General features: G+C 42.1%; 2 protein-coding genes across 2 annotated transcripts; both read left to right on the top strand.

Moving 5' to 3' along the window:
- Positions 1–1,417: 1,417 nt before the first annotated feature.
- On the top strand, positions 1,418–3,922 carry EV420DRAFT_1653356 (uncharacterized protein; the record flags this gene model as incomplete). The annotated part of the gene is made up of 1 exon (XM_060478735.1): positions 1,418–3,922. One exon carries the CDS (start codon positions 1,418–1,420, stop codon positions 3,920–3,922), a length of 2,505 nt encoding a protein of 834 aa, XP_060321929.1.
- An 8,745-nt stretch (positions 3,923–12,667) lies between these two features.
- Positions 12,668–12,973, top strand: EV420DRAFT_1653351 (uncharacterized protein; the record flags this gene model as incomplete). The annotated part of the gene is made up of 1 exon (XM_060478734.1): positions 12,668–12,973. One exon carries the CDS (start codon positions 12,668–12,670, stop codon positions 12,971–12,973), a length of 306 nt encoding a protein of 101 aa, XP_060321928.1.
- Positions 12,974–13,252: the final 279 nt, after the last annotated feature.

Genomic DNA, 13,252 nt, shown 5'->3' with positions numbered 1-13,252 from the left:
TTTGCTTCTTCTTACGGTGGCAAAAAAAGACTCCGTTTACTGACACTGACTCTGTAGATATAAAACTATGGAATACTGTAAATATAATGTTAGATATGCTAGCGCAGAGAACAGGAAATCTCAATTATGCAGGATGCAGATGGTGGTTCTCAATTCAGCCACATGGGAAGTCCCTTGATCGAAGAGTGATCGATCAACCCGATGGATCAGATCCAGCTAGTTGGATTCATCATAAAAGAGCAAGCCCACCCACAACCCAGGAGCCCCAAAATTAGTGTCTTGAGAGAATGGGAGACATTGTATATAACATAAATCTTACAGGATCCATAATCCATTTCTAGGAATTGAACTTGATTTCTTTTAGGGTAATTTTGGGGTGACAGATGCCAATACAGATAACGGTGTGCACATCCAGTTCAGGCTGCGCACCAAACCAGCTTTTCTCACACAACTGTACTACTAGAAAAGAATAGGCTTAAAGATGGAAGAGGAAATTATCCCTTCAGATCTGTAACCAAGAAATCTCTTGGCATCAGAAATTGATGATAGAACAAATGATCATCCGCAGGGACTCATTGTTTTATTGTTTCATCATTCTATTGTCTTTATTGTTCTCCCCTTTTGGTAATCCTTTCAATTTCTATTGTTCTTATTGTTCTCCTTCATTGTTTGTGTCATGGACCTCATTGTTCTTTTGTTCTCTATTGTATTATAGATCCTATTGTTTCTATTGTTCTACAAGCCTTCTCATTGTTTTATTGTTCTCCATTGTACCCTAAATTAGTAGTCTATTGTTCTCTACTAGTATATATACAGCTGTAGATTAGCAGAGGAGATTCCTCTTTCCCCCCAACATCAGTGGGACCCAATATACTTCCTTTCACTCCACCAACTCAGTAGCAGCCTAGCACCACCTAGGGCTCTGGACCAAGGATTTCTTGTCCTCATATCATACCTAGTCCAAATCTGTCAGAATTGTTGAAGACCCTCCTTCCATTCAAAAGAATTCGCTAGGGAATATATTTCGGTTCACACCAACATTCCCAAGCCTTACAACTGGAGCCCACCGCGAGGGGGGGTTTTGCCTTTCACAATTCATCAGATACCTCACTATCATCTTCGTGACACCCAAGCTCGTCAGGCTTATAACGAAGCCAGAGCTGTTTTAGAAAACTACTGACGATCTATTGTTTCTACAGCATCTACCTCAGACACAGAGGCTGATCAATCATTTTTCTCTATTGTTCCAGAAGAGGAATCCCATCACGCTCACCTTGAGCTACCATCTTCTGATTCAGATTCACATAGCAATCCAGATCCTGACCCTCCTAGTCCAAGCTCTCCTCCACCACATAACACACAATCATCATTCTCACTGCCCATACCTCATATATTCTCCATACCAATATCTTCCCTAATGTCTACCCAACAGCTTCCACTTCGTGGATCAAGTAAAGCTCCATCATGGACATGGAGAGGGGCTGAAGACAACATCATTCTGCCCATATACTTTGATGAAGTGGAGCATACTTGCAAATCAGTTGGAATGACAAAAGATGAAGAATATATTGCAGCAGCAATCCTATATGCTGATCCAGGATCAGCAGAACTTTGGAAGAATATCCCAGCAGTAAAAGCTGCCAACTGGAAAAACTTTAAGACACAATGTTACACCTACTATCCTAAGGCCAATGTGACTAACTGTTATTCTTCAGTCCATCTGGAGCAGGCTGTGCAACATCTTCAAAATATGCCTATATACACTCTTGATGACTTTGGGCGATATGATCGACATATCATGGCAATAGGCCTTGACTTGAGAAAGGGTCAAAGTCCACTTATTTCAGCTCATGAACTCAATCGGCACTATATCAATGGAATTCATCCAATGCTCAGAGTGCAAATAGATCAGCGACTAGCTGTTTTGCATCCAAATCAGGATCCTGCCATACCTTTTGACTATGAAAATGTGAAAACTGCAGCCAAGTATATCTTGGAGAGCCAGCGTTCACCATATATAAATCCAACAATGATGTATCAGGCACCATTCATGCCCTATGGGGTACCCTCACTAGGCTACCCAAATTCTCTATCAATGCCTTATATGCCAGCACCATCTATACCTCAACAACAGCCCATTAATCCTGGATATGCAAGTCCACAAGTATTTGCACAACCTACATCATCAATGGCAGATGCTGTCAAAGCACTCACAAATATGAATTCTGGTGGACAGCTCAACTCTTATTATCCACCATATGGATATCCTGGCTATCCCATGCAACCACCAACATCAATGCTACCATGGGGAGCACCACAGCCATTGGCCCCATCTCAACCAGCTACCACTGCTCAGTCTTTCTCTCCTATGCCAGAAATTGCTCCTCCTGCTCCACAACCAGCTATCAAGACTGAGTTTGAGGAGCGGCTGCTTAAACTGGAGAAGCTAGCCACAACTGCACGCAAGTGTGCATATGATGGCTGTGATAAAAGATGGAAGGACTGTGACAATCGCAGAGCAGATCAGAAAAAAGAGTTAATTAAATGGGATTATGCAACAAAGAGGACTCTCATGCCTGATGGAACAGAAATCCCCAAAGGGTCTGGGAATGCCCGTGATCGAGTACTCAGGTGGCATGCAGATCACAAGACAACCACTCCAGTCATGGTTAATATGTTAACAACAGGTGGTGGAGCTACACAGAAGAACACTTCAATACCTGAAATATGCTATCCACCACATATTCCAGCTACCAGTAAGCAATCATCCTTCCAGAGCACTATCACACCATCACAGTTGACAGGAACTTTGCCTCCTACAGGACCAGTGTCTCAGATGATGTATGCCACAGATGATGAAGAGGAATCTGATGATGGATTTGTCCCTGCTCCAGTCTTTAGACAATATATGCAGCATCAGGAGGAAGGAATTCAGATCCTCAAGCAATCATTTGAAGGTGGTAGAAAAACTCGAGCAAAGAAAGGCACCAATAGCACCTCCAATACCTCAGGCAAGCCAGAAGAACAAGCTCCTACATCCAGAAGTAAACAGGGGCAAATTCCCACTGCAGGAGAAGCACAAGCATCTACTTCACCTACAGCTGCAACCAAACACAAGGAGAATGCTCCTGCTGAAGCACCACCCAAACCAAAGGATACTCGACAATATAGACATGCAGCACCTGTTATGTCAGAAGGGGTAACAGAGGATCTATCAAAGAGAATCCTCAACACACCAATCACCCTTACTGTTGGAGAGCTCTGTAGTGAATCAGCAGGTGTCCGGTCACAAGTAAAAGATGCACTCACAAACTGCAAGGTACCAATTGATTCTAAAGGAAGTGGAGCAGCTGCAGCAGTAGGAAAGGATGCAGTGCTAGTCATGACCCTTCAGGAGGGGTATCATCAGCAAATTATGGTTGCAGACCAAACAGCAGCATTGAGAGCATTAACTCCAGTCATCGATGGAGCATATGAGGTTGAAGCTATTTTGGATGAAGGATGCCAAGTTGTAGCCATGTCAGCAGCTGTATGGAAAGAGCTGGCTCTACCACTGGATCCCTCTATCACAATATCATTGCAGTCAGCAAATAAAAACAGTGACCAGTCAAAAGGAATATGCCACAATGTTCCATTTAACTTTGGTGGCCTAGAAGTCCTTCTCCAGGTTCATGTAGTCGAAAATGCTGCATATGATATCCTATTGGGAAGGCCATTCAGCATACTCACCCAATCCAAGATCGACAATCGTACTACAGGAGATCAGTTAATCACTCTCACAGACCCAAATACAGGGAAGATGGTTACTCTGCCAACTCAGGAGAGAGGAAACCCACGATTCACATGGGAACCAGGTCATATAAAATCCAATCCTCATTTTCATCGAAAACACCCATCCAATGAAGCAAATTTTCCCAATTGACCGAGGATCTCTTTTCCAAGAAGGGAGAGCTCGGTCTATCTATCACTGTTGAAAAGTTACCTTCAGATTTTTCTTCTCGGACATATTCTGTACTACAATCATCAGATGACTCTACACCAAACATAGATCTCACTTCAATACCTGGCTATGCAATATGTATTAAAGCTATCTCAGAATCACAACTGAGTCATACCCCAAATATTGATCAGTCCCAGCCATACATGAGACGTGCAAAAGAATTTGCAAATTCTCTGTATGATGAGCCACTTGTAACACCAACTTCTGCCAGTTTGGACCACACCACAAATGATCCACCAAACCCTTCATCTGTTAATACCTTCTCAGTCATTCAATACATTGATTCACCTCATGAACTCCTTTATCTCAACCTTTTTGAAGTCAATGACTCTTGGGCAGATATGGAACGCTACACCCCAACTGGAATTTTTGCAGTATCACGTCCCAAACCAGGCAAAAAGAAGTACAAGAAAGTTGCCAACCGGACTAAGCCAGTACCTACTACACTACCTGAAGAATTCCGAATTGTTCGAGAAATCATTGGAGATCCCCTTGCTAAAATTCCAATTCTGTCTGCTAATCCCCCTGAATTCACTCCCACTGGAAGATACACTCAAGAGTGCTATAATATCATCGAAGATAACCATCCTGGTGACTTCCTATGGCCAGAGGAGCGAAAACTGATGCATCACTTTATGATGGTGCAGAATGAGGGTTTTGCATGGAATGAATCTCAGAAGGGAAAATTCTGTGAAGATTTCTTTCCACCAGTTGTTATTCCAGTCATTGAGCACATTCCATGGGTCCACAAAAATATACCTATTCCACCTGGTCTATATCATGAAGTAATCACCATTGTCAAAGACAAAATTTCCTCAGGAATCTATGAACCATCCAGCTCATCCTATCGATCCAAATGGTTCACAGTCTTTAAGAAAGATGGACACTCACTCTGCATTGTACATGATCTCCAACCATTGAATGCAGTCACTATCAGAAATGCAGGTGTTCCCCCTTTCATTGAACAACTAGCTGAAACCTTCGGAGGACGAGCCTGCTATGGCGTTTTTGACCTTTTTGTTGCCTTTGACCAAAGGCTGATAGCCACTCAGAGTCGAGACCTTACTACTTTCCAAACACCTCTAGGGACATTTCGCCTAACTAAACTCCCTATGGGATGGACCAATTCTATGCAGATCCTCCAAGGCGACATCACATACACACTCCAAGATGAAATCCCTGATGTTACCATTCCATTTGTTGATGATGCTGGAATCAAGGGCCCAAAATCGCGATATCAGGATGAAAATGGAGAGTATGAGACCATTCCAGAAAATCCTGGTATTTGACGCTTTGTATGGGAACACTTTCAGAATCTAAACCGCATGGTCGAACGGATCAAATATGTGGGCTGTACCTGGTCAGGGAAGAAGGCATATTTGTGTGTGCCAGAGGCAGTCATAGTAGGGCATAAATGCACCTATGAGGGATGAGTTCCAGAAGATGGAAAAGTTGACAAGATCAAGAATTGGGGACCATGCCAGGATCTAACAGATGTCCGATCATTTCTAGGAACATCTGGAATACTTCGCATTTATATTCGCAACTACAGCCTCATTGCCAGACCTTTGGTGAATCTTACACGTAAAGGAGTAGAATTCCATTGGGGCCCAGAGCAAGAAGCTGCTCAACAGACTTTGAAAGAAGCAATAATCAACTCGCCTGCTTTACACCCTATTGATTATCAGTCTGGTGCCCCAGTGATTCTAGCTGTTGACACTAGTTCAGAGGCAGTAGGATATGCATTGTTTCAACAAGATCCTGATAATCCCAAGCGACGATATCCTTCACGGTTTGGATCCATAGCACTAAACAAAACTGAATCCAACTACAGTCAGCCCAAGCTTGAACTATATGGCCTTTATCGTGCACTTAAAGAAGCTGCAATTTGGATTATTGCTGTAAAGAACCTGATTGTGGAAGTAGATGCTACAGCTATCAAAGGAATGATCAATAATCCAGATATGAATCCAAGTGCTGTCATAAATCGATGGGTAGCAGGAATCCTTCTCTTTGACTTCAAACTTGTACATGTTCCAGGCAAGACTCATGGGCCAGATGGTCTATCCAGAAGATGACCCCAGCCAGGAGATCCTCCGCCTTAGGGAGACGACCTGGATTGGGTTGACAAGTACTATGGTTTCCTTCACACCATTAACCCATATCCCGATATTCGAGCTTCAGGGCGAAAGATCATAAGCCCAATCCAAGTACTCGCCAAAGCTACTAAACATCCATTAACCCAAAATCCCATCTCTCCAGATACTCCTATAACCATCCCACGTGTATAGAATACAAGACTGGTACGCTCCGGTTATGACAATAACTGATATTTGTATCTATTTGTATCTACTATACATAGTAATAGGACCTCAGACACATTAGTTGTGCTATTTTAATACATATACAGAACAATTATTATAAGTGCTAATCACTAAAATTTGGATGAATGTATCTTTAACAAATATATTATTGATATAGATCTGTATATACCTTATAAATAAAGTTTGCAGCTTCAGTAAACATTAGAAAACATTATAAGATAGCTGTAATATTGTTTTAACAATCTACCTTATTGAGAGATGTTAAAGTATGCTAAGTACAAATGGCTTGAGTTGGTGACTAGTGGGGACTCTGAGATAAGCAGAGAACTCTCACAAACATGTGAGGGGCTCAATTGCAAGGTACACTATGTTATATACTACTAAAAATAGAATTATACTACAGAAAGGGGTGCAACAATAAGTAATAGCCATCAGAAGTGCAGCATATTTGATATCTCAACAAGAGATATTAGAAATCTCCCAAGTACTACGAAAATATTATCTGAGCATTCTAGTCTAATATTAAACAAGTAAATGATTATAAAATTCAATATTTTAGGCTAGAATGCTAAATTCTCTATGCAGTGACAGTTTAAATAGCTTTAAATAGCTATTACAGCTTAGACAAAACTCTAATTATAAACACAATCATATCTCAAACTTTTATAACAAGTATAGCAGACTAAGATATGAAGTTGAATTTCTTAAATTGAATTTCAATAAAGTGTGATGTGACACAGCCCATCCAGCTCGATGAATTTTGTCACATCACACCTCATCGAGCTGGATGGCTATAGTGTGACATATGTCACATCGAGCGGAGTTTCTTGTCACAAATTTTACAAAATAATAAGTGTAGCCAGATATTTAGTATATGAATACTGCATATAAGAATAGCCACTGTATCTGTATATATAGCAGATATGAATACCATATATATGAGCCTGTACCATACTGTTAAAGGCTGGAAATATAAAGTTTGTGAGTATAATTATATGAGTTCTGTACAAGTAGGTTAAATCTATATGAATATCTATGAGTATCTGGTTGAAATAGTATAGTGTTTTCTAATAACATACATGCTTTCTTTTAAAGAGTCGCATGATTCCTACTAGGACCCAGGTGGACCCATAGAAAGACCTGGGTCTGGGTTTTCAATTTATTAAAAAGTCGGACCTGTGGGTTAACAGGTCCAGGTCAACACATTCTGAGGCAGGCTCACCCATGGGTGACCCATCAGGGACCTGCACACCATTAACGGATAAAAATTGCGAGCCCTGGGAGCTCTGGGAGGTCATAAAAACATCAAAACCCACAAAAAGACAAGTAAAATGACCTTAAGATAGCTATATTCACTTATAGAGAAATCTGATCAATGATTGGATATCATATTTGGATTTGGTGACCCAGACAACCCCTAGATGACCATTCAAATGATTTATGGGGCATGTCTGTGAGCCAGGAAAGTACAGGTGAATCACTGCAAAATTCAGCAAAATAGCTTCGGATGCTTACTGTGCCTCAGGACTGACTCCGCATATTAATCGGTGATAATAATCACATTCTACAGCATCGATAACATATAGCAACCTATGGATGTATTTATTTTGGCTCATGTGTGGCTTGTAACAATGAATCGGAAAAGATCAAGAAAATGAAGAAAAAGCTTCAAATGCCTTCCATGGCTCGAGATCATTCCCGATTTATGATCGGATGGCATATTTGTATTCTATGACCTCAAAAACACTTTAAAACCCATGCAAATAAATTTTATACAATGAAACAAACTCAGGAAATGAGAGGCAAATAGCTCAAAATGATCTAAAAATAGGTTCCAAGGGCTATTTTGGATCAGGGAGATTTCTGATAAAAAATCTGATGCTATATTCGGATTTGGTGACCTTGAAAACCCCTATAGACATATACTAGGTCTATAAAACCCACACACACCCATGGCAAACCTGGGACCCACACCTGTAAGACCTAGGTTTTTAAGAACCAGGTGCAGGTACAGGTCCTGGGTCAGGCAATTTGGTACCTAGGATCTGGCAGGTCAGGTCCAGGTGCACCCAGGTAGAGAACCATGTGACTCTTTACTTTCTTTTCAATCTTACTGTATTTTAATCAATACTCTTCATCTTATATTCATATATCCAGATTTTGGTATATTCCTAACACTATTCAGTATTCTAGTGGAGCAGTGTCTTATTATGCATGACAACTATATTTAGATATACAAAGAGGTATCTTAAAATAGTAATATTGATTACATATAAAAAATATATCTCTATATGAAGTAATATAGAGGTATCCAGGGTATTAAGGCACCAATCTCATTTGAAATTGAGCGTACCAGTCTTGTATTCCATACACGTGATAAGAAGGCACTTGCAGCAGATGCAAGACTTGAGCAAGTCAGACGTTTTCTCTCTGATTTGACTCAACCTCCAGATCTTTCTAAGGATCAATTACAAACATTTGTTAATTATGCTTCTGAGTTCTTCCTCAAGGATGGAGAACTGTGGAAGAGAGACCCAGAAGGAGAGCATAAATTGGTTATCCCATCTGATCGACGATACAATATCATACAAATTGCACATGATGAACTTGGCCATAAAGGTGTTTATTCAGTTCGACAGCACCTTCTGAAGTGTTACTGGTGGCCCCAGATGCTATCAGATGTTAAATGGTTTGTCAAGACATGCCATTTGTGCCAGCTGCGTCAGACAGAGAAATGGCATATCCCTCCAGTCGTCTCCTATCCTGCACCACTCTTCTCCAAGGTTTATATAGACACTTTCCATCTTCCATGATCAAATGGCTTCAAATATATTGTTCATGCCCGATGCTCAATGAGCGCCTATCCAGAATTCCACATGCTTCGCAAAGAAAATGCAACAGCTCTTGCACGTTTCATATATGAAGACCTGATTTGCCGATGGGGGTCACTTCGTGAGATCGTAACAGACAATGGTCAAGCATTCCTGGCTGCACTAGAAGTACTGAAAAAGCAATATGACATCCATCACATCACTATCTCTGGATATAATTCCCAGGCCCAGGGTGTCATAGAACGACGACATTTTGATTTCAGAGAAGCTCTGTTCAAAGCAGCAGATGGGGTGGAAAAGAATTGGTCATATGTGGCATACTCAGTAATTTGGGCAGAACGTGTAACCCCTCTCAGAACACTGGGGCGTAGCCCTTATGAAGTCACAACAGGAGTACCACCTATTCTCCCACTGGACATTGCAGAAGCATCATTCCTTATCCCACCTCCAACTTCAACTCTTACTACAACAGAACTTATCGCTCATCGTGCGATCACACTTCAGAAACGTGAAGCTGACCTACAAGCCATTCAATCAAAGGTCTATGAAGCAAGAGTCAAAGCTGTGAAATGATGGGAAAGGGATCATGCTAGTTGAATTATAGACTGGAATTTCAAGCAGGGTTCCTTAGTCCTCATTCGTAACACCAGAGTGCAATATGAGCTAAATCGCAAATTCAAGCCACGATATCTTGGGCCTCTTGTTGTAATTTCTCGCAACAAGGGAGGTGCATATATCCTTGCAGAGTTGGACAGTACCCTCCTGGCGCAACCAATTGCAGCTTTTCGTTGTATTCCATATCATTCCCGAGCATCTATTGATATACCAGACCTTGCACAATTTCTTGACGTTGATTCAGAGCATCTAAAAGCATTGGAACATACTCCAGACACCTTTGATAAAGATATATAGCCTTACTTTCAAATATTGATTTGTATTTATTCAAGTTGCACATCTTCTGCGCATTCCTGCCTATGATGACTTACTGAGGCAAAATCCACACTGTACTTTGTCTTCCTTTTGGCTAAATATCCTTCGATATTATGGACCTCACTAACACATTCAGTATCAGATGTCAAGCACGACGCATATTCCTGAACCAGTTCCTAAATCTAAGATTGTCTAATCTTATCGCCTCTCTTATCTTATCATTTTATCATGATGACATGTGGCAGTCACCTGATAAGTGATGCAATGAACTCATCATCAGCTTATCAATGCCATGTGGTCTCTAACTTGGTTCTTCCCACGTCACACTCCAGTGACCGCGTTCAATGCCACAGGCAGTTTTGCTATTGGATCAAGGGTAGCATCAGCCATGGGCACGAGAATCATTCCATGCCACATGCCAATGCGCAGTCAGAGCAAATTTTGCGATTGGGGGACACACGTCATAAAAGACCACCCCAGACCACCTGTATCGATAATGCCAAGACCGTCACAAATGATATTTAAGTCAGGGTCAATGATCCACAACCGACAGTCTCGAATCCGGGTCGCCTCAAGCCATCCTCGGGGGTCGCACCTTTCAGGCTCCTTCACTTAACTTCATGACTGCATGAAGGTGTCGTAATAGCTATGAATTGGTGGCATGGTAACTGGGAAGACCCAACACCCTTGGCATATGCGGAGTACCGGCTTTGACGCTGTCTGTAAATATGTGTAAATAAAATCCTATGGAACAATTTATGCTTCAATATAAGACGATCAGTGATCTGAATTCTTCAAGTCCCTTTGCCAACAACTCTCATCGCGCAATTCAAGGATGCTTTCAGATCATTATGTTAGTTACGCCTATCAGAATCCGTTTGCCGACAACTGTCGTAACAGGAGCAATTCCGGATCATCTCATCAACATCATAATCAGGCATTGAATTTTTAACTTAACGCCAAAGAAATAGTGATCATGCTGGTCACATAAGATGCGGCTATCATATCAATTATTTAACCAAGTATGGACTGCCGACAAAAATATAAGGGTGATTCATTGTAGAACCATTCAATCTGCCATCATGCCAGACAATACGCTCGCTTATCTTGCACTTCTCGCCCTACTAGTATTCATTCCTGGTGGGCTAACTATCCGCTACTTCATTAATCGCTACCACCGCTCAAAGCAGCCTGCCTATGGCATGAGCGTTCCATTCCTTCCAACCAACTTTGCCAGTCGACAGCCCCCTCCAGCCAGAGGGAATGATTGCAGCACACCTGGCCAATCGTCTTTCTCTCCCATTCCATCCCACATGCATCACACGCCAGTAGGGCCGCAAGATTCCCTGTATTCAGAATTCATTCAGGGGTCATTGCAGGATCTCATACCAAGGCCAGACTCACCCACACTCCCTCGACCCGAGCCAGCTATCATCCATTCAGCTTGGCGAGGAACATGCATTGAAGGTTTAGACATACCACCCCCACCTAATTATCCTCCTCCAAATCCCCCGAATATCTTTTAGGATACAAAAGATGGATGCAGAAATACCTATATATATTTTTCCATGATTCGTACTATTTCTTGCACATTTTAGAAAAGACACAAAAAGACGATTACTATTCTATTTGATCCTACCATAGACGTGGAATCCTCCCCTCATCCCTGAATGTCACACTCTGGTTGTCTAATTGCAACCAAGTCAGCACATACTCGGAAAAACAGGACTGCATGTTACCAGATTGTTGATCCGAAGCAAGACGATCAAATAAATTGGCCTTGTGTGCGAAATAACGGGCAGGAGGATCTACTCGATGAATGATAGCCTGGACTTCTTGAGAGGAGTATGATGCCACCTCATTTCGAGCAGCATAATACACATCCTATCAGAAAAAATGTCAGAAAGAAGGAAAGTCAATCAGAAATGTAGAAGCGACATACGAGATAGGTTCAAAATAGATGAAGCCAGTCTACCTCATGGCTATCAGGAGAATCAACTGGACCAGACGCAGTCCTGATGCGAGGAGGAATACGACAAATGACAAATTCTAAATTCCTAGCAACGGCATAGAATAGACTGTAGCCCTTGGCTGGAATCATCTGGAGCAAGCGGTGCATGTGGAAGACGACAGAGGATGGAGAATCACACATGGGGACAGCCATGGAGAATGAAGAAAATAGACATGCAGGTTACCCCAAATTTAAATCCCTAATTCCGCCCCACACTAATTGCATCGGGACAAATTGTGGCCGATAGAAGCGGACAGCCCATGATGACGGTGCCTTCTACTCTTCTGAGACAGAGCCACCCCTTAAGGGCTAGTTATATTCAACGCAACATCTAGACCAACTGCGGCATTCTATAAAGCATTCAGAATTGCCACGTCACAGAATTGAAATATCCCTGATCACTCTGGCTATTGCGGCCATCAACAGGGACATTTTCTGACTGAAACTACTTCACCGGTTGCTATACTAGACCCCGAGAAATCTCCAAGCAAGACTAGAAGTGCCAACAATGTGCCCAATTAGGGTATTTAAGGGAAGAGATTATGAGCTAAGACTTTCACCAATTTTGCCAATGTCGTCTGACCAAAGTGCCAATACCCAAAAAGGGTGGTGGGCAGTCCTTGCCATCCTCAGTGCCGCAGTCATCGGCACTGCCATTTATGGTATCTACATCTGCTACATCCTCAAGCATGGCCGCTATGGCCAGGCTCGCTCTCTTGGACTTATGTTCCACCATCATCTTGACCACATCTCCATTGTTGACAATAACGAACCTCCCCAATCGCCTGCTCGTAACCAGCCCCCTGAGCAGAATGAACACTTGGAGCTAGTTGCGCTTCCAGCTTCACCCAAGCCGGTCTACACTGGCTACCATTAGATTGTGAAAAGCAGATGGATGTCGTCGGTAGAGAGGAGATAGGAGATGATCATCTTTCATTGCAGATTGGCTTCTCAAGTTTGTTCATCCATGTTACATGCAGCCTTTCCTGTGCAGTAGAAAACGAGTGACATTTTCCTACATCTATTTCTATCTACTCCAAATCAGAACTCCCAGGATCACTATTATCACTCATACTATGGACGACATATGAACGGGGACGTTCATAAATCATGTTCCCCCCAGTTGTGCACATCCAGTTCAGGCTGCACACCAAAC

This window comes from Desarmillaria tabescens (genome assembly GCF_030435595.1).
Source record: "Desarmillaria tabescens strain CCBAS 213 chromosome Unknown EV420scaffold_157, whole genome shotgun sequence".
Lineage (NCBI taxonomy): Eukaryota > Fungi > Basidiomycota > Agaricomycetes > Agaricales > Physalacriaceae > Desarmillaria > Desarmillaria tabescens.
The sequence above is the reverse complement of the archived record's forward strand: the minus strand, read 5'-3'. Positions and strand labels throughout refer to the sequence as shown.